General features: G+C 47.7%; 1 protein-coding gene across 2 annotated transcripts in view; it reads right to left on the bottom strand.

Moving 5' to 3' along the window:
- Rab37 (RAB37, member RAS oncogene family) overlaps positions 1 to 20,065 on the bottom strand; it is a 67,629-nt gene extending 47,564 nt beyond the window's left edge. Inside the window, exon 1 of one of the 2 annotated variants that reach the window (XM_085696033.2) lies at positions 19,544 to 20,065. In XM_085696033.2, the coding sequence (XP_085552159.1) occupies positions 19,544 to 19,615 (72 nt within the window). In that variant the 5' untranslated portion in view covers positions 19,616 to 20,065. The remainder of the gene's footprint in view (positions 1 to 19,543) is intronic. The other variant, XM_085696034.2, reaches the window with a different exon arrangement.
- Between the last annotated feature and the right edge of the window lie 2,627 nt (positions 20,066 to 22,692).

Below are 22,692 nucleotides of genomic sequence, written 5' to 3' on the forward strand. Positions count from 1 at the left end.
TTTTGGTCAAGGCATTAAAAGTTAATTAAACCAGGGAGTCATAAAACAGACTTTTTCAAATGTTTATTCTGACTCAAAACATCTAGCTTGTCATAATATGATGACACATTTTTCAAGATTTGTTTTTAATCATTTTTCAAGATTTCATGTATGTGTCATGTATGTGTATGTCTGTGTATATGCATGTGTGCACATACCTGCAGAGGCCATTAGAGGGTGGTGGGTGCTCTGCAGCTGGAGTTACAGGAGCTTGCGAGCCACCGTGTGGGTGCTGGGAACTGATCCTGGGTCCTCTGCAAGAGCAGCCAGTGCCCCTAACTGCTGGGCCGTCCCTTCAGCCTTTCTCCTGACTTTTTGTTTGTTTGTTTGTTCCTTTGAGACAGGGTTTCTCTGTGCAGCCCTGGCTGTCCTGGAGCTCACTCTGTAGACCAGGCTGACCTCTAACTCAGGAGATCAACCTGCCTCTGTCTTCCAAGTGCTGGGATTAAAGGTGTGCGCTACCACCACCGCTGGTTTCTCTCCTGCTGTTTTTCATGTAGAATTAAGGCCCCCCCTTTTTTTCTCACTCAGCTTAGACAAAGGCCCCGGGGTTCATCGTGTCGTCTTGTGTTCTCGTTTCTTTAACACGAAGCAAAATGCTAGCTACTTATGAAGCAATCTGACCCAAATTCTTCACTCTCATGCTCTCCCTCCTGTTAGTGTGCAGTCCCCTCCCCCTTCTGTGCTTGTCACAGCGACCAATGCCTGAGCAGAGCACCTCGAGGGAGGGAGGATTTGCTTTAGCTCATGGTTTCGAATCTGGTGAAGGAGATCAGATGGCATCATCGTGGTCAGGAAGCAGAGGAGACACACAGGAAGGGGCTGCAGTGCGGTACAGCTCTAAGGACACCCCCACCCCCACCCCTGCAGCGACCTACTTCCTCCAGCTGGTCCCCACATCTCCTTTTTTTACCACCTCCCAATAATGCCAATATATTACAACTCCATCAAGGATGACTCTGTTAATGAGATCAGTGCCCTCAGAATTCAGCCACTTCCCCGAAGCCTGTGAGCTGGCAACCACATCCCCAGTTCATAAGCCTATTAGGACATTTCATATTTAAACCCTAATGAATTCTTAATTTGGTAGTATTAGATTTGTTTATTTAATATACATATATGAGTACCTGCATGGATACATGTGTACTATGTGCTTGTCTGGTGCCCAAAGAGGACAGAAGAGAGCATCAAATCCTTCAAAAATGGGAGCCGCCATGTGGATGCTGGGAATTAAATATGGGTCCTCTGGACTAGCAGTCAGTGCTCTTAACCAATGAGCCATCTGTCCAGCCCTGGCATGTGTGTGTGTGTGTGTGTGTATGTATGTATATATATATATGATTCTTTCCCAATCATTCAATTTTACTTTTATGGAAATAACAGTCCCATTCCATTCACACTCTTATTCCAGTGGTTAATGTCTTTTCAAACATTAAGTGTGTGTGTGTGTGTGTGTGTGTGTGTTTGTGTGTGCATGTGTGCATGCATGTGTGTTTGTGGTGTGTGTCTAAGTTAGGGGACAACCTGTGAGAGTCTGTTCTCTCCTTTTACTGTGTTTGCTCTGGGAATCATTTGAGCTCAAGTCCTCAAGCTTGGTGGCAAATGTCCACCCACTGAGCCACCCTCTCTGCCTCCGTATCTTTTCTGTTTATACTTTCCATTTATTGGTATATGGAAGAATTCATTCAATGATATCATTATCGTCCACAATTATGACTGGTGTAAAAGTGGGTCCCTGAGTAGCAGACTTTGGTTAACCAAGTGCCTCTGGCCGACAGCAAAAGCAAGAAAACTCCCAGCAAAGATTCCCCCGCCCCCAACAGTGAGCATGTAGCACACCACATGGATTCAGTCTCTCACCAAGAAACTGAAGGGCATTGGTTGAGCTGATAAGTTGGGTAAGAGGGGATTGGTTAAGAAAGTTGTTATTAGCCAAACAGTGGTGGCATACGCCTTTAATCCCAGCACTCGGGAGGCAGATGCAGCTGGATCTCTGTGAGTTTGAGGCCAGCCTGGTCTCTAGTTCCAGGACAGGGTCCAAAGCTACAGAGAAACCCTGTCTTGAAAAACCAACCAACCAACCAACCAACCAACCAACCAACCAACCAAACAAACAAACAAAAAACTGTTATTGCTATGTTTTCATAAAAGAATGGACATTTTAGCACCCCAAGTCTCAAAATAAAGTTATTTCCTAAGGGGGTGTGAGGATGTGCGTAATGTGCAGCTTGGTACTTGCCTTGTAAGTCTGAGGACCCGAGTTTGGTCCCCAGAACCCACTTAGAAAGCCAAATATAGTGACATGCGCTTGCCATCTTCCTGCTGGGGAGGCAGAGATAGTCAGACAGACCCCTGAGGCTCACCGCCTAGCCAGCCTTAGCCTGCTTGGCAAGTTCCAGGCTAGCAGAGACCTTGTCTCAAAAGAAAAAGGAAGATGGGCTGGGGAGATGGCCCAGTAGTTAGAGTTTGTCCATGTGTGTGTAATCTTGAGGGCTGGAGTTTGGGTGCCCAGAAACTCACGTTGATACTAGGTGGAGGTGGCTGCTGGCTTCTAATTTCCATCCAGAAGGTGGAGGCAGGGTCGCCCCAGAGCAAGCTAGCTAACAGACAAACCATATTGGCAACCACTGGGTTTGACTGAGAGATCCTACCTTAATAAACAAGATGACTGAGAATGGTTCCTAGTATCAGATTCGGGCTTCCACCTACGCCCTCACCCACATCCATACACGTACACCCACGCACACATGCAAAAACATGCGCACAGCATGCAAACATTAAACATGGGAAACAAGGTCGATGGAGCCTGAGGAACGGCATCCAGTGTTATCCGCTGACCTGCACACAGTTTCCCAAGAAGCAACAGCGTACTTTTACGCCGACATCTGTTTTTGCATAATTTCCCACTCATTCACTGCTACTCTGAAAAGGGCTGGGCCTTACACATGAATGGGCGATTGGTGGTCATTGATCTGGTCCTCACCATTCCCTGAATGTGGCTTCTCTTTTCTTCTGTGTCCCAGCTTGTGTGTGGGCTAGCTTCCCCTTGAAAGCCTCTAACAGAGAGCATCCTTTTGTGTCTGAGTTCTGACTAAGGATGTCACTCATGTGGATCCCATGATCCATCGGTTGTGAAAAGGGCCCTTCAATCAGTCAACTCCTCTTGACTCAGCACATACCCCTTAGCCAACACACAAGGCTCCTTGTGACCTCATCCTCACATGTCCCTCTCTGACCCTGAGGGTTTGCTGTTCTTGCTTCGTGGAAGGGTGGCCTTGCTTCTTTGTCTTGCTATGGTATGTCTCTGCAGGGACGGCCTTAGAGCTAAGGTGGGGGAGAGGAGGTTCCTGGAGGTCAGACATGCAGAAGAGACTAAGGGAACCCCATGGGGCAGAAATTTCAGAGCAGAGCAAACTCTTCTTCAGTAGGACAGGTCCCCCAAACCAGCCACCTGTAGTCCCATCATCATTAGCGGCTAGCTTTGTGTATGTGGGTTCTTTGGGGGGGGATGCGTGTATGTGGAGGTCAGAGGTCCCCTCAGCTCCTCTTCTTCAGGCACATTCCACATTAGTTTTTTCAGAAAATCTTTCTCTGGTCTAGAACTTACCAATTAGGTGAGGCTGTTTGCCATGCTGGGATTATAAACATATGCCGCCACGACAGGGATTTTACTTTTTTTATAATTACAGAGTAAGACACCCGTATGCCTGCATCCTTCTGGAGAATGGGACATTACCAGCACCAATGCTGTCACACAATTCATTAGTTACGTGTTTATCTTCCATGCAGGGATGGGCTTGTAAAAGGTATCCTGAGGGTCCCAGCACCGGCCCTCCTTGCCTCATGTAAATTAGCAAAGTCACCAGAGGATTCTGCATTAGGTGACTTTTGCAATGAACTGGGTCAGTCTCAGAGGCCCTTCTCATTTTCATAGCATTTGCTGTCCATGAATCCATGAGCCAATGGCTAGTTGTGCTTGAGTGTGTTCAGACACTGGCTATTGGCTCCTACCAACTCGGCAAAGAGTCCCATCTCCTTTCATTGCTGGTGTTCCCCAAAACACTGTTGCCTTCTCTTTAGGATGCTGAGGGTCTGTCCCCCCACCTCGTGTGTGTGTGTGTGTGTGTGTGTGTGTGTGTGTGTGTGTGTGTGCATGCATGTACTTGAGCTCATTTGTGAGGAAGACAGGTCAATGTCTTCCTCAATGGCTCTCCATCTAATTTTTTTTTTGAGACAGGGTTTTTCTGTGTTACAGTACTAGCTGTCCTGGAATTAGCTCTGCAGACCAGGCTGGTCTTGAACTCACAGAGATCCGCCTGCCTCTGCCTCCCAAGAGCTGGGATTAAAGCAGGCGCCACCACTGCCCGGCTCTCCATCTTATTTTTTAAGGCAGAGTCTCTCAATGGTCCTGGATCTCCCTGTTTCAGCAAGATTACCAGGACAACAAGCCCCAGGGATCCTCATGTCTCTGCTTCCCCAGTGCTAGGACGGCAGGGGTATGCCACCACGCCTGGCTTTTCACAGAGGTGCTGGGATCTGAACTCAGGTCCTCATTTGTGTGTGTGTGTGTGTGTGTGAAGCACTATGCCAGCTGAGCCGTCTCTCCACCCCCCTGTTCTGGGCGTTTCTGTGACAGAGAAGCAGCAGGTCACAGCTCTGGTGTGAGCCAGTACCCACTGCCTCTGGTCACTGGAAGGAGCTGCAAAGTTTATGTGGTGCACTCATTCTGAGAGTTCACACAGCCTCTGCTTACTAATGCTAAGTCACAAAAGCAGAAGGAGGAAGCTCCCAGAGCGCTGGTGTTCTTTCATAGAAGTGTCCCACTGCCTGGATGGTGACAAGTGCCAAGGCAGAGAAGTATTTCATCATCAGATACAGGGAGATATTAGCGCCGAGGAGAGGGGAGGAAGGTGACGGCGACCCCACCAAGTCGCAGAGGTGGTGTCTGTGAAATCTGGGTCTAGCTTGATTGGCAGTAAAGGTGTGGCTAGAATTCCCCCATTTGTCCTGGGCAATGTGTCCAAAACACCCTGTAGATGCATGTAATGGTGGACAGCACAGATCCAGGCACACGCACACACGCGTACACATATGTGAATTTCTTTTTGTATTAGATGTTGAGTACATTTTTATTTAACTTTTCCTCAGACATAAAAGTTTCAAATTTTGCCAGGCGGTGGTGGCGCGCACCTTTAATCCCAGCCCTTGGGAGGCAGAGGCAGGCGGCTCTTGGGGAGTTTCAAAGCCGTCCTGGTCCCCAGAGAGAGTTCGAGGGCAGCAAAGGCTGCACAAAGAAACGAGATCTCCAAAAACTAAAAAGTAAATTTCAATAACTGGCTATTTAATATCTTACTAAAATGTCAAATGGGGGGGTAAATAGAAACATTTAAAAAGGATCCCCCCCAAAAAAAAGCAAAACAAAAAATGGGAAAAATGTTCCCCCAGAATTCAAGAGGAACTGATTATAATGACAATCTAGTTGGTTCTCTAGATTTTGAGCAAACCCTCCTCCTTCCAATTTGATGTGCTTCAACCATCCAGAAAGTGTGAAATAATACTTATGCAAATTGAAGTCATCTTTCTTTGACCTCCCCACTGTCCTAAGCAGCAAATACAAATTGTAAATCACATTATTGGTGCGCCCTTTGTTGTAAGGAGCACCTCCCAACCCCGTCTGCCCCCACCTTATGAGAAACAAGGAGGAGTGTGAAGCCACCTTCTTAACCATAACCGTCTCTCAGGGAACCTTGGCTTTGGCCCCAATAGCACAATGGCTTTCAGTGTGGTCAACATGAAGTCTAATTCAGAAGAGCCCTTCAGCGTGACACCTGTCCATTTCGCCTTCCTGTGGATGTCCTCAGCAAGCATAAATGCCTGTAATGCGGAGAGCCATATCTGGTAAAGTGTAGCTGCATCTCCAGCTCCTACAGCTTCAACAACAGGCAGAATCAGAAGCCACGAAGGAAGGACTCAAACCAAGTGTGTTCAGACCGAATCCATGATGTCGGGATCTTAGGACTGAACTTTCCAAAACAATGGCATATGTAAAATCCTATCCAATGTGAAGTGTGCCCTCTCTGGAGCTCTGGATGCTGGAGTTAGCCAAGAGGTTACCCGTGACACGGCCTGAACTAAAGCAGCAATTGCGGGAATCATGGTGTTGTTGGGTTTTTTTCTGTCCATACATATATTCATGCAAATAACACTACTTAATGTATAAATTAAACACAGTAAGAGGTTAAAATAACAAAAGAGAACAATTATAGCAATATATTACAATAAATTCTCTGGATGAAGGTCCTCTCTCAAAATATCTCATTTCCTCATTTATAGTAGTAAGATTTTTTTGTTTTTGTTTTTGTTTTTGTTTTTCGAGACAGGCTTTCTCTGTGTAACAGTCCTGACTGTCTTGGAACTCCCTTTGTAGACCAAGCTGGCCTCGAACTCACTGAGATCCACTTGCTTCTGCCTCCTGAGTGCTGGGATTAAAGGCATGCGCCACTACCGCCAGGCTAGTAAGATTTTTTTTTTAGAGCCTCCCACACCCCCCTTCTTTAAAAAATATTTTAAAATTGTATTTGTGTGTGTCTGGGTAGGTATGTGTATGCCTGTACAAATGCCCATGGAGGCCCGAAAAGAGTGTTCTGTCCCCTGCAGCTGGACTCACAGGCAATAGTGACCTGTTGTGGGAACTCCTTCAACCAATAGCCTTTAAAATAGCAGCCCACTTGGGCGTGGTCTCTTGTACTACAAATGCAGATGTAAAGTTTGTGCACCTCCCCACCCTCTGCAGGAGAGCTAGGGGGGGAGAACTAAACTGAATGCTGGGAGAAGGAAGGCAGAGTCAGAGAGACACCGTGTAGCCACTGAAGGAAACAGAAGCCCCAGAATCTTATCGGTAAACCATGAGCCTCATGGTAAAATACAAAATAATAGAAATGGGTAAATTTAAGATATAAGAGCTAGCTAGAAACATGCCTAAGTGATTGGCCATAGCAGTGTTTTAATTAATATAGTTTTTTAAATTAATATAGTGTGGTTATTTCAGGTCTGGGCGGTCCTGAACAAACAAGCAACCTCCTACTATAGTGACCCAACTGCCATGGGTGCTGAGAATCAAACTTGGGTTCTCTGGAACACCCTGATGTGCTCTTAACAGCTGAGCTGTTTCTCCAACTCCATACATTTATTTTCTGGGGACAGGGTCTCACTACTTAGTCCTGGTTAACCTGGAACGTTCTTGGCAGAGACCAGGTTGGCCCCGAGCTAGCAGCAATGATTCTCCTGCCTCTACCTCCTGAGAGCTGCGATTATAGGCAGTGTACTATCACGCCTGGCTGTATAATACTTTAAGTCAACAGTGACGCGGGCAACCCTTTGCTTTGCTTCCTTTTTCCAAATGGCATGCATTATATCAATGATTACGGCTCCTTCTAGTCTAACAGCCCCACTATTCTCTAATAGCCGTATCGAAGCATATAGCTAGTCCATTGCCATGCCTGAATCAGATACGGAGGCCTTTGACTTCTTCCTCAGCCCTGTCACAGCCACTTACCCCATTTAACCTGCGTGAAGCCAAGCCACCTGTCCGCTTTAGGCGTCTGCCTTCAACACCACACTTTCTGTTGCCCATGGCCCTATTCTGCAGCTAGCCCGTCCCTTGCCAGGAAACACTCCTCTGGACACAGCTATACCTAGGGGAGGACAACTGGCCACTCCTGTGCCGTCTGACCCCAAGCAGAAGATGACCACTTCCCAGTGACTCGAGGCTTATCTTGAGTGGTGTGAGGCCAACAGAGGGGAAAAACACCTTCGGGAGCAGTCTGGACTCACTGCACAGGCAGACGCCTGCAGGAACAGCAATAGCATTGCAGGGTGGAGTAGGAAGTAGCATTTGCAGTGGGTTCCTTGGGTAAAAATTATTGAGGCTTTCAAGATGGCCACTGCCGAGCATTAAGATGAGCCCAGGCCCTGTAAAGTAGAGGCAGGTCCCTGTGTGTTTGCACGAATGACACGCCCATGAAGCCAGTCTTGTTTAGCAGGGCCTCGGCCTTACTTCCCACGCTTCATGTGGTGGCAAGCTGCCCTCTTTGGTCCCTTCACTGCTGCCTGGGCTACACTTCCTGAGTGCTAATCCTCTGCATCAAACCAACCTCTTCCTTGGCAGCTGGACCATCTGTTTCCATCAGGGAAACATCTATTCCAAGCCAGAGGGTAAGGTCCACCTTCCCAGCCCGGTTGAGCCGTTCCATTTATAGGATCAGACTAGCACATTCCTAAGACTGGTTGGTCACTAATGACCCAGGCCCTGTTATTCGGTGGTAAATGTTACCACATGTGGGACACCAACTGCCCAGGCTTGGCTTAATGGTAAAGAGTTCATTTCTTTTCCAGCTTCTGCTCATTACAGATTTAAAAGCATTGAGACTCACCCAGGATTACCACAGGGGCATCTGTTGCTTTGAAATGGCTCGCCCTTGGCTGCCGAGCCCTCTCAAAAATCCCCCTTTTCCTATTCTCTTTTCTTCTCCCTCTCTTTGAGGCAAGGTCTCACTGTGTAGTGCTGGCTGGTCTGCAGCTCGCTCTGTAGACCAGTCTGGCATGGAACTCAGCAATTTGTGTGCTCTGTCTCCCAAGTGCTGGCATTAAAGGCCTATGCAATCACAGCAGCCGCCCCTCTCCCATTCTTGATCATTAGGGCTTCCGTGAAAAGCGAGGGCAGCGTATAACTTGTGCTTAAGTTGTGCTATCTACTGGCCCCAGTGACTGGTTCAGTAATGGGCATGTGACTGTTTCGACCTCTACAATGACTGGTTCAGGGGTGAGCATGTGGCCATTTCAGTCTCCAGTGAGCCTCAGGTCTCAGTTGAATCGAGTTGCTGTGAAGTTAAGGTATAGGGGCTTTTGATAATCTTATGACTTCATGAGGAACTACACACCTGTGAATCAAGGCAAGTCATAGTATAGCATCAAGAGAGGGGGAGGAGTCAGGTAGTGGTGGTGCACGGCTTGAATTTGAGGCCAGCCTGGTATCTACAGAGTGAATGCCAGGACAGCCAGGGCTGCATAGAGATACCCTGTCTCGAAAAACCAAAAAGAAAAAAGAAAAGAAAGAAAACAAAAGACAAAAGAAGAAAAAGAAAAGAAAAAGGAAGGAAAGGAGAGGAAAGAGGAGGGGGGGAGAGAGAGATGGGAAGAGGAAGGAGAGGAGAGGGAAGAGAGAGAGGGAGGGAGGGAGGGAGGGAGGGAGAAAGAGAGAGAGAGAGAGAGAGAGAGAGAGAGAGAGAGAGAGAGAGAGAGAGAGAAAACGCCAAGCTAGCCTCATGCCAAGCTAGCATGAAGCTGATGGGTTCTTTTCTTGCTTAAACCAGTCTGAGCTGGTTCCACATTGGCAAGCAGAAGGGGTCCTGACCTCAAGAGTTCCTCCTGGAGAGCCTGTATTACACCCATACTGCACCCACTCAGCGGGATGACTGATGTAGACTGGCTCTGCAAATGGTTGTAGGGCTATTTGAGTGGCATGACCAAGGACGGACAGTCGGCTAAGGGCCAAGGCGGGACAAAAGGCTTAATGTCACCTTACACGTAGTTCTCTCTTTGTGTCAGTGAGCTGCAGGGGAGGGTGTGGTGATGGAGGATGGTGCTCTGGTCAGCAGGGGACCTGATGGGGTGTCTGAGCCAGGGCATGGGCAGAGCACCTGATAGGGAAGACAGGACACACATAGGGCAGGAAGTGGTGGATAGGGTGTGATGCTTGGGGATTCCTCCTGGTGGTTTCTTGTGAGTTTGCGGTCCTGGACCATGCTGTTTGAAAGAGATCCCATTCAGGGCCTGAAGGATGGGATCCTGGGGTTCACAAGGTCTTGGCTTCCATTGTGCCCAAGCTTCTGTCCTCGGGCTGAGCTGTCATGAAGAGTCAGGGCCCTGGCATCTTTCAGTTTGGCAGGAACTTTCAGCTTAGATGTTTGGGGATTCAGGGTGAGGTGCCTGCTTCATTTTAGCATGCCGGACTCTGGCTCAGCAAGCTCAGAACACAGAACTTCGCTCCAGGAATATCTCAGATGCTTGATGAAAACTTTTCCCTTTTTTAAGATATGAACTGGAAGGGATACTTGGTCTGGGGGACTCAGAGTCATTCTGATCTTCAGAGGTGAGAGCTTATCCTGGACCCCTGGGATTTTCCATTTATGTATTTATTATGTATTTATATGTGTGTATGCACGTAAGCACATCACATCGCACCTGTGGACGTCCATGGACAACTTTCAGGAACCTGTTCTCTTTTTCTGCCATGTGTGTCCTGGAACTGAACTCAGGTTATCATACTTGGTGGCAAGCACCTCCACCCAGTGAACCATCTTGTCAGCCCAGACCTATGGTTTTATAGTCTCTAGAATTAGTCATCTAGTCAGGGCCTAGAGCTAGGCAGCTTCAGAGAGCAGCACACATTTGGCCTTCCCCAAGAGTTAATGTCTGAGACTCCTGCCCTTGGCCCTTGAGGAATGTCACAGGAACCAGGATCTATGTATCACATGGGCTGAAGCCGTGGGACCTGTGTCACCTCTCTGAGCTATTCTCTGACTTGCAAAATTGCTGGAAGGTGGCTCTTGATCCTGCAAATTTATTTGTTGAATCGATTTTCAAAATCCCCAACCAGAGTTGACGCTACTTGGGGGCATCTGGAGTGACGGTCATGGCGGGTCTAAGGAAAGGGCCCCACCAGCTCTTCTTTTTCTCTGTCCTGGTTCCCAAGCCCTGGGTCCCCAAGGCCTTAACACTGGCACTGGCTGAAAGGGAGGCAGAGCAGTGAGGTGACAGGGGCTGGGTATGACAGATGGAGATGTCTGGAAGGAAGCGTTCCTTCCTCCCACTTCCCCTGCTCTGGCGATCAGGGCATATCCAGGGCGTTCTCTGGCTCTGAGGCAAGTGGTTCCTGAGAGGATGATGGGGGATGTAGATGTGGGAAGCCTGGATTGCCTGTCTGATTAAAGTCCCTCTCAGACACAGCTGATGGAAGCAGAGGTTAGTTAGGGAGGAAGTCGAAGGGGTCACAGAGACTATAGATTGAAGCCAGCCTCGTATAGAGGAACAGTGGCTATATCTTATCAGACTGGCAGCTTTATATTCTGAATCCTGCAAGCCCCTTTTCCCTTAGCAAATGATCTCTTGATTATAATCTGGCTTGTCATTACAGGAATATATGGTTTGGTATTACTGGACCATTCAGGAATCATAGTCTCAGTAAAACAAACCTTCCCAGAGAGGCAGAGCAGAGCTAACTCTACGGGGGCCATGGAGATGGCTCAGTGGGCAGAGAGCTTGCCTAATAAGTATCAAAACCCGAGTTCAAATCCCCAGACCTACCCATGTGAATCTGGACACAGTAGCACTCATCTGTAATCTCAGTACTTCTACAGTGGGACTGGAGGTAGAGACAGGAGAATTCCTGTGAGCTCTCCTGGTGTAGGCAGTGGGAACGGCAAAAAGACCCTGGCTCAAATGAGGCGAAATGTGAGGGCAGGCATCAGCGGATGTCCTCTGCCCTCTACCCATGTGCCGTGGCATACCCACACTCACACGTGGGAGCATGAATACACATTGCACACACACACACTACACACTCAAACACACAAACAGCCAATAACGGACCCTATGGACCTGAAAAATACACATTGTATACCCCATACCCCAAAGCAAATAGGTGACCTTCTTGACAAAGCCCTTGTGCCCCTCCTCCAGCTATATCCCTCTGCACCCACACTCTTGCTTGTATTTAGGCTTAGACATCTTAATATCTGTAAAATGAGATCAAGCAGGGTGACTGTAGATTTTATGACTTCACAGATATAAACGCTCAGAGCAATCTCCACTCTGTGGAAGGGCCTGCCATCTAAGTGTCTGCCGTAATTATCAGAGTTTCTACAACACCAGCTGTGGCCTTCAGCATAGAACTCTATTTTTTCCCATCTGGTCCCCATTTTCCCAGCTATAATATGGAATTAATGATGGCAGCTACCCAAAAGGTTTGTGGCAAGAAAGTGCCACAGCACAGATTAGAAAAAAATGTGAACTGTAAATTGCTTCACAGATGAGCCATGTGTTTTAAAAATCATTTTTATTAATAATTTTATTAATAATAGTTCTGCTGGGTCCCTCTTGACTATAGTACAGAAATGATTTGAACACTTCTGAGTTCAAAATTGAACAAACCAGTAAAGGGGACCCCACGAGGAGGAGGGAGAATGCATGGATGGAGGTCTGCCACTGTGCCCCCTTTGCTTCTCTGATACCGAAGTGCAGCCCAGCTTCATTCCCTTGCAGAAGTTGTGTGACTTCTGGGTGTGAGCGTGGGGGATTCTTGAGAGCAGTGAGGCCCTCTAGTCCCCACCGACCCCTGGGGCACTTCTCTGACCCAACAGATCTGCTTGTTTAAAACTCCCTGAATTGCTAGGGCATGGCAAGGTGCAAAATTTAAACGGAGAGGCAAGGAGAAAGAGGAAGAGAAAGGTCTGCTTTTAAACGGCCCACAGACACACACCTGTTGCCCTGGTTCTTGAGAAGCTGAGGCAGGAGGATAGTGAAGCCCGCCTAGGGCTACCTAGGTAAACTCTTACCTTTGAAACAACAAATATCCCCAGTCCCAAAACGGAACCAGGAAACTTCGAGAACACGCTCGTTATCACAGTCTATAGTTTATGAGAGAGGTGTGTATACAAGTATGTATGCTTGCATATTTGCACATGCGCATGCCTCTGTGTGTGTGTGCACATGGAGACTTGGTTTCAGACACCTAAAAGCACACCAGTTGTATTTGGTGAAGCCCAAATTGTTAAATCACACCCTTATGATCCTACGTAAATCCACCTACTGATAACTAGACATTCACGTAAGAGAGGAGGGCGTGTGGTCGGTTTCAGGAAAGAAGTAGGGGCTATTGACGGGGAGAGCTCAGCAGCTGGCTGATTTGAATTTACCACGGAAGGCCTCACTGCCTCCAGGGGCGGCGGGGCTGGGCAGGCGCTGATGGGTGAGGTCACTTAGAGGCCAAGATTCTAGGTCTGTTGTTGGCTGCTGGCCTGCAGCTCTCTCACTCCGGCTGGCCGATCTCTGGTTGGTGGGAGAGAGGACGGCCCTGCGCTGGCCTCTGTCAGGGACCAACGTCCCCAAGCGCTCCATAACTTAACAACAGTGCTATGATCTCTCCAGTCACCTGCATCCCTAGAGACTTGTGTCTCTTGCTTGAGGCGGGTGAGGAAGGAAGCAAGCAGCACATTGGGATAAATTTAGCTCCTCTGCAAGGATCTAGCTCAACACTTGCCTGGCCTGGCCCTCACCTTGCTTGTTTCCTTTCAACTCAACTGGAATCCAGCATGGCCAGGATTTTCCAAAGGCCTCTGACCTTCTCCCCCGAGTAGCTTCCTTTTAATATGGAATCATCCCTAGGGTCTTTTATGGAAAAAGTCTGGGATCTACTAGGCTCTCGAGAGTGCAGACACACACATGCACACACATGCACATAGGCCATGTGCACACAGATACATGCCTACAGACATGCACAAACATGTAAGTATGCATCCATATCCACAGCCTTGAAAATGAAGGAAGTCACAGTCTTTTCCCCAGACCAGCTCACAAGAGAAAACATATCCCAAACTGGTGAGTTTCAGCCATTTCTCAAAATACCCTGGGGACTTCAAATTACAGGGGATGGATTCTCAAAGGATGAAAGTCAGGGACACTGGGAAAGCCACTAATGCTGGACCAGGTCACCATCATTTCCTGTTAAAATTATCCCAAGGGACAAGCCAGCACCTCTCCCCAGGCCAGCTGCCTGCTCTGGGAAATGGGCAGGGCCAGTTCCTCAGCTCAGGGAGCCCCAGATGGCTCCAAATTGCCAGTGACGTAACCTGTACTTCCTTATTTACCTAGAGCCCTCAGAGTGCACGCACGAGAGAGGAAATAGAGCAAATAAACCTTGGATAGCCAGCAGCCGGTTTTCCTTGGTTTCCTGGCTTGTTCTTGAGTCTAGGCCGAAAATCTGGCAAGAAGTGGAGCTGTTCCCTCCAGGCAAAAATAATATCTATTCATTCACCCACAGAGCGTGCATTTTCCTGTGGATTTGGGTCCTTTGACCACAACATCGTGTCCCATTTACATTGTTGAACTGACAAAGATGCCTTTGAGGGATAAAGGGTCTGTAGAGGAAAGCAGAATACTGGGTACCATCTTCCTCTGGTTTGTTTCTCTTTGCCTAGGGGTGGGGATGGTTACTGGAAAGAGCAGTCCTGCTGTAAGCAACTTTCCCTGGGTCCTATGAGTGACGGCTCAGGGCAGGGGAAAGACTGGCTGGGATTCTGTCTGTCTTAGATGCTGATTTCTGTTTGTTCGAGACAGAGACCCACCATATAGCCCAGGCTGGCGCTGGCTTAGTGAGTCCCCTGCCTCAGTCTTCCGAGTGCTAGGTGTACAGATGCGCACCACGGCAGCCGGCTTTAGACGTCAACTTTAATCAGAGGCTGTCAAATGAAAGGGAAAATTTCAAAATGATGTCACAAGTGACCATTTCTAACTGGGTGGTCCCGCTGCAGTTCCTGAGTCTTTTAAGGCATTTGAGACCATATGTACAACCTTAAAGCAAATTTTGTGTGTGTGTGTGTGTGTGTGTGCGTGCGCGCACGTGTGGTATGAGTGATGATGTGTGTGTATATGCTGGGGTCTGATGTTGAGTGTCTTCCTCTACCATGTTTTGTTGTTGTTGAACCTGGAACACACTGATTTGGCTAGACTCCTCTGCCAGTAAGTCCCAAGGATCCTCCCATGGCTGCCTCCTCTGTGCTGAGATTACAGTCACGCACAGTTGTTTGTATATAGATGCTGGGGTTCAAACTCAGGTTCTCACACTTCACAGCAAGTGCTATAAGTGCTGAGCCATATTCAAGCCCTGTGCCCGTGTCTTATAGGTCCCAAGCCTGTTGACAGAGGAAACTATTTTCTCTATGTCCTCCGCAGTGCCCCAAAGTGTAGACCCTCACACTTTGGAATGCCCGATATATGTTTGATGAATGAGTAGATGCGATGCGGGGGTTACTATGGGATGTAATTCTCACAGAGCGAGAACAGTGACAGGTGGAAGTGTGAGAGAGGACGGGGTGTGGCCGAGAGTCCCTGGGCCCCTTCACCATTTGCCTGAGGAGGCACCGCAGCAAACTCAGACATGGCTGGCACCCTTTGCCCTTATTTCTCTGCTAATTTCATTCAACAAAGACCAAGCCTGGGACAGATGAATGAGCAACCATGTCTTCTTGTTCTCCTTGTTTTTCTGACTTGCTGGGAGGAGGCTAGCTTTGGCTTGACTCTCTTGGGACAAATTGAGCATGAGTAAGCACTCACTCAAGCTGAAGTCCCTGTGCCCAAAGTTCCACCCTTTCTGCACAGAGAGCTCATGGTCAGGGCAGGAACCACTGGCTTCAACCCAAGAGCTGCTTCTGGGGCCCTCCCTGCCATCATTGCCCTGGATGGTTCTCGACATCGACCTGGTTGCCACACAGGACCAAAAGTTCTCTGAGGAACGTCCAACACCATTGTCCATATGTTTTAAATTATTGAGCCGCATCAAATATTCAGATGTGTGAGAACAATAGCAACTCTATTTAAAAAAAAACCAGCATTTCGTGGATGAACCGATGCCTCTCAGTGGTTCCCAGCACCAGGCTCACACTCGTGTCTCCTAAGAGTGTCTTGTGCTCCTCTGGGTCAGACCGCCACTCACAAGATGGAAGATCAAGTGGAAAGCCCAGTCCTAGAAGTGGACCTTCACGGGGTTCAGCCCGTCTCATGCCCCACCTCTCTGAGAAAAGAGACATTCCCATTAGGAAATTTGGACTGGAGGTTGGCAGAGAAGTCATATTTTCTGCATGGATGGTTCATGTGAGATGCTCCCATGGGATTGTGCCTTGGAGAGTGTGTGTATGTGCGTGCTTCTGAGTTTTGGCGTGTGAAACTGCTTCTTTCTCACAAAGCACCATTTTAGATGGGAACCGAATGTGGTACTCACTGAAATTACTTTGAAGCTTAAGATGTGTGCGTTAACAGCAGCTGCCATTTATCGGATGCGTCCGATATTCCCGAGATTACACCTGTGCCTAGCATTCTGGTGTCTGATATCCACACTCAAAAAGCAGTAAGCCAGATAGTATTTCATAGCTTAGAGAAAAAGGAAGCTGGCTGGGTGGGTGGGGTAAGGATAGAGAATAGTGATATACATGTATTAAAATGTCACAGCAAACCCACGTGTTTGTATTCTAATGAAAACTAAATAAAACTAAGAAGGGAAAGATAAGTAAGGCTTACAGATGTTGCTGAAAGTTACATTAGAGACAGAAGGAGCTCAGGCCGGGGTCTCTTCCCATCAAGCCACAGTGTCTCTTTTCTGGCGGGCTTCTAAACCGCCTTATGTCACTACCAAACATCAGAGGACACTTCTCTGCGGTTGATCTCTGGGAGATAAAGAAGGAGGACCATGTTGTGGGAGGGCAGAGCATAGGAAGGAGGGATTTCTGGGGAACCGGCGAGGTTCTATTTCTTCATCTGGGAGCTGATGCTCCACAGGGGTGCTGCCTCGTTGGCAATCCATCGAGGAGCACACCTGGGATTCAGGATCTTTACTATTTTCCTGTAAAATGTTTATTTTAAAGACTCCTGACTAAGGGGCCTGGAGAAATGGCCCATGGTGAAGAGCACTGTTTGCTCTTCCAGAGGACCCAGGTTTCATTCAAAACAAAACCAAACCATCCAACCGAATTAACAAACAAAAACCTCTAAATGGGCGTGGTGTCATGTGCCTAGAATCCCAGCACTTGAATCAGGAGATCAAGGTCAGCCTCTGCTACGTCGTGAGGTTAGGGTTAGCCTGGGATACGTGAGATCCACATTGAAAAACTAAACAGGATCTGGAATGGTGAGTTTGAGGCCAGCCTGGTCTATATAGTGAGCGCCAGGTCAGCTAGGGTTAAATAGTGAGACCCTGTCCCCAAAAATAAAAATAAAGCAGGGTTAGGGAGATGGTTAGAGGGTAAAATGCTTGCCACACAAATCTGAAGACCTAAGTTTAGATCCTAAGCATCCACATCAAAGGCCAGGCATGGAGGTCTCTCGGTGCAAACTCTGCACAAGGAAGTGAAAATGGGGGTCCCAAGGGCTCAGTGACCAGCCAATCTCCCCAACTGCTGAGTTCCTGAGTCAGTGAGAGTCACTGTCTCAAAAAAATAAGGTGAGACACGATTGACAGCACCCGCTGGTCTCCATACACATAGCTCAGGTACTCAAACATATAGGTGCACATCATATATACATACATCAAATCTTAGCCACTAATGCTGTATAGGAGATCTGCCTCTCATGGCTAATACAGTCTAATGAATCTACTTGGGCTCTAGAATAATGCAAGATTTTTTTTTTTTGAGATGGGTTTCTCTGTGTAGCTATGGAGTCAGTCCTGGAACTCACTCTGTAGACCAGGCTGGCCTTGAACTCACAGAGATCTGCCTGCCTTTTCCTCCCAAGTGCTGGGATTAAAAGTGTGCACCATCACTGCCTTTTTTTTTTTTTTTAAGATAATGCTCCAGTGTCAATGCCCAGACCTTTTACAACTCTAAGGGGAGATTGTCAGCACCATAAGAGAGGTTTTCTCACACACACACACACACACGTGCACACACACATACGCATGTTCATGCATACACGCACACACATACACAGACACGCACACACAAACGTGAGTGCACACACACAGGTCACTGCATTGAGTACCATGGAGAGTTCAAGGTGAGCTCCTGTCAATATGTTAGTGACCACATTGAGAAGACCAGGTATTCACCGTAGAAAGGGGACACTTGTTTTCAGGCAGAGTGAGACCTGTTAGAATAAGGTCGCTCTTCCTCTGGTGATCAATAAGCCCAAAGGAAGCGAAGGCTTTTGTGTGTAGATGAGAGAAGCAGGGAAGACCGCATCTAATCAATGATTTGAAAACTCTGACTTCCCTATTTTAAAGCTTTCAAAAATGAATATTTATATCTTTATATCACACATAGTTTAAAATTAGAGCAACTCTTGGGCTGGAGAGATGGTTCAGTGGTTAAGAGCACTGGCTGCTCTTCCAGAGGACCCTGATCCTGCTTCCAGTGCCTATGTGATGGTTTGCTACTGCTTTTAACTCCAGGTCCATGGTATCTGACGCCCTCTTCTGGTCTCTGCCAGCACTGCATGCACATGGCACATGGATTTGCGTGTAGGCAAAACACCCATACACATAAAATAAAAGCAAATAAATCTTTTATAAATTTTAGAGAGACCTGTATAGTTATTTGTTTTGCCACCAAGCTGGGTTTGTCACTGGCCTGATGGTAAGGTTCCTTGCTTCCACATGCTTTACAGTGGACTACAATCACAGTCTCTGAGAATACAGTCCTTGTTTTGGTCTACATCAAACTGAAGGTTCTAGAACTTCCAGTCTTCTCCTTCTCTGGAGATCCAGAGGAAAAGGGCACCCAGATTTCTCAAACCTGTACACCTGCGCCACTCAGTAGAGGATTTTCTGTTAATCGGATCAGAAATAGCCAGCAGGGCACAAAACATGCATCTGAAACTTAGATGCTTCTGTTTACTCCCCTGGGGTCTTGTTAACATGCAGAATCATTCAGCAGGTCTGAGATGCTACTTTCTAATGAACTCCCAGTTCACAGTCACGTTGCCGACCCCTGGGACCACAGGGCACACTCACGTTGCTGGTCCCTGGGACTGCACTCTGCTGAGAGGTTCTGCAGGGGTGCAGTGAACACAAGACTCAACTTGGACTCACAATCCTTGGCTTTTAGTTACTTTGCCTCTCTGTACCTTTTTAAAACAGAGAAGGACAAATAGGGTTATTTCAAGACTTGCATCTACAGACCTCTTTGGGGGGAAGGCATCACATAGCCAAGACTGACCTGGAACTTCCTATGTAGCCCAAGTTGGCCTTGAACTCACTATTCTGAACTTGTATCATCTGCCTCCTGCAAGTACTAGGATCACAGGTGTGCACCTCCACGCCCAGCTACAGATCACAGCTACGGATATTTCAACCAGCTGAACCACTGCTCCCAGATTATGTGGAGCTGGAGATTGACAGACAAGCTGGGAGAAGTGCAGTCTCCCACCAGGCTTAGGGAAAACTCAGATGCCTGTGCACAGGCCAAATGGCAGAAGAAAGAAAGAGATGGGTGTGTGGGGAGGAGAGGGTTAACTGAACGAGTGAATGCAGCACCCCATAATTGGGGCCTCTGGAGGCGTCCCCTCCCTCAGTGTGCACGTATCTATCTCTCTTTTGAACATCAAACAGGATCACACAGGAAGGCTTTGCCCAGGATCACAGATACTCGCTAGTTTCTTGTTTAAGTCCCAAAGCAAAAGTCAGGGGATCAGAGAGAACTTCCGGCGTTGAAGTGGGCGCCCCGGGGGTGAGTTTTACCTTGTGTAGGACATGCTCGCTGAAGTGAGGGCCAGCTCCGTCTTGGTAGGAGTCGGGTCTCTGCAGATCCATGTCCAGCTAGCTCAGAGCCAACAGCTCCCAGCTCTCCCAGGGCTCTGCGTCAGCGCTCCCAGCAGCTCGGCCCGGAGCTCTGCCGGGCGCGGCAGGCTCTGGTCCAAGCACCCCGGGGGCCCGGCCGCATCCGTGATCAGCACTGGACAGCTCCTATGGCGACCTAGAGGGTACCGAATAAAGATCGGTTTCCTAGATCCCAAAGGTTCAGAGTTCAGCAGGAGAATCGCCGTGGTGCATCGGGGACCAGAGTTCTGAGATACTCGCAGCCCGGGATCACCTGTCTTGTGACTCCAAGATGCCGAGAGCGACGCAAGATTTTGAGGCTAGCTGAGGTATATGTGCGCATCGCATTCGGGAGAATCAGCTGCACTGCTGCGTCCTCCCGGCGGTGCGGTTCAGAGCTCAGGGTTCCTCATCCTCCGTGACCCAGCATCTCCCTTAATGGCTCAGCTCAGCTCTCCTCTCCTTCGGTGCTGGCGCCGCTTTTCTTTTGGTCCCTAGATAGTTCCCTTCAGGGGATAAATAACTGGTCCTAGTCAGAGGCTGGTAGAGACTGATAAAAAGTGGGGGCTGAGGTCTTTGAGATAAGCATACAGACCCTTTCAAGAAATACGACCCCAAAGTTAAGAACAGTTGGCTCAGAAGAGATGGGATGGTAAGAGTACAGGACCCAGAATTCTGACCTCAATTTTAAAAGTTGTAACATTGGATTAAGTTGTAACAACTTAATCTTTCCTAAGAGGGCAGGGGGCTAGCTGGAGCTATAGCTCAGTGGTATGGTGCTTGCTTTATGTGTGCAAGGTCCAGAGTTCTGATTCCCAGTACTGCAAAAATAAATTCCCAATACTGTAGAGATGATTTTAATGCCTGCCTTATGTGTTGTTATGAATGTTTTTAAAGACTTATTTTGCTGGGCATGGTGGCACATGCCTTTAAACCCAGTAGTCAGAAGGCAGGGGTAGAGGTGGGCAGAGCTCTGTGAGTTCAAATCTAGCCTGGTCTACATAGTGAGTCAACGTTACATGAGATCAAGTCTCAAAAACAAAATCCTTCTAAAATATTTATTTTAATTAATATGCATGCTTCTGTGTATGAATATGCACACATTATGGAGGTGCCCATGGAAGTCAGAAGAGGGTGTTCGATCCCCCAGACTTGTAGGCAGTTGTGAGATGCTGGGTGTGGGAATCGAACTCCAGTCCTCTGCAAGAGCAGCAAGCATTCTTAACTGCTGAGCCATCTTTCCAGCCCCAGTTCCGAAGAGTTAGTGAGTTAATTCATATGCCTGGAACAGTGCCTGGAATATACCCATAGCTCAGTAAATGCAGGTAATATACTCTCTAGGTGGGCATAGCAAGCTCTGGTGATGGCCTCTAAACACCGCGGGGTTCCCTGTTAGCACATTTGATCATTAGTGTTTCATTCTGTCTGAGGATAAACCCCTCCGGTGTTTGTCTCAGGAAATCTGAATAGTCTCTAGATTGACAAGCACCCTCAAAAGCATTTAAAATGTAGTGTTTCTCTCTCCTGTTCTCACTCCTTCTGACGAGATGGTTGCTGAAGCTATTTTAGTCCCTGTGTGAAGGTTACTTCTTCCCCACCCCACTCCCAGCCTTTCAAGACCTTTTTGTCCTTTGGTGCCTTTTGAAAATGATGCTACTTGATGCAGGGTTTAAAAATTATTCTGGGAGCTTAGAGAGATGGCTTGGTGATTAAGTGTGCAAATGCTCTTTTGGAGGACTATAGTTTGATTCCCAGCACCCAAGCTGGGCAGGTCACAACCTCCCGTGACTCCAGCTCTGGGGGAAACTGATGCCCTCTTCTGACTGCCATGGGTATTGCACACATATCCATACATACTTACACGTAACTAAAAATAACAAAAAATAATAATAACAAAAAAATCTCTTTTTTATATTTAAAAATTGATATTGAAAACATATTCTATTTGATATTTAAGATCTGTGGTTTGGTTTCTGTAGCTGTTTTTGGAGACTTCTCAGTAATCAGGACTCCCCAGATTTCTTCTGCTTTGTTTCCTCTTTATTCTCCCTGCATTCTAGTCACATGTGTGCTATAGCTTTTGAAATTATCACACAGTTCTTGGCTTTCTATTACTTTTCTTTTCCTCTTTGTGCTTTCATTGTGGGGTGGGGGAGCAACGCCTTACCCATTAGGCAACAGGAGCCTCTGTGTTTTTATGTGGGGTTTTTCAACTGATTGTCTCCATGCTGACTGTTCCCTTCTTCGGGCATGTCCAGTCCACTGTCAAGCCCATTAAGATCACTGCTGTTATACGTTTAGAAAGTACTTTAAAAATTTATGTGTAGCTGGGCAGTGGTGGCGCACACCTTTAATCCCAGCACTCAGGAGGCAGAGGCAGGCCTCTCTTGAGTTCGAGGCCAGCCTGGTCTACAGAGCAAGTTCCAGAGCAGTCAAGGATATACAGAGAAATCCATCTTTAAAAAAAACAAAACAAAATAAATAATAGTAAATAATGCATGTGCCGGCATAGGTCTGTGTGAATTACATGTATACAGGAGCCCATGAAGGCCAGAAGGTATCAGACTCTCTGGAGCTGGATTTACAGGTGCTAGGAAGGGAGCCAGGTCCTCTGCAAGAGCTGTCAGTGCTCTTAACCATTAAGCCATCTGTCTCTCCAGCCCCTCCATCATACATTGTTTCAGCTTGTATCACCCGCACATTGTTGCATGCTGCTTACTTTACTAACAGCGACCTTGTGTTCATTTTCAAGCTGTCTTAAGTAAATCTAGAAACATTAAAACCCTTCCAGCATTTTTTCCCCTCCTGACTTTGGGCTTCCCTAGTCCCTCACAGAGAAGGAGCCTGTGTCTCGTGCAGCCCTTCCAGCTGTTCCTACCTTTGTTATAGTAGAGTCTTGCTAGTTCAGAGACGGTGGGGTAGTCCTTTGGTGCAATCAGCCTGTGGGTGTGCATTCCTGGCTTGTGGCAGCCATGCTCACGCCGGTCCATATCCAGTCTCTGTCTGTGGGTGTGCATGCTTTGCTGGCTTGTGGCAGCCACACTCACGCCGGTCCATCTTCGGTCTCTAGG

The sequence above is a fragment of the Myodes glareolus genome, chromosome 9, assembly GCF_982192425.1.
Source record: "Myodes glareolus chromosome 9, mMyoGla1.1, whole genome shotgun sequence".
NCBI lineage: Eukaryota > Metazoa > Chordata > Mammalia > Rodentia > Cricetidae > Myodes > Myodes glareolus.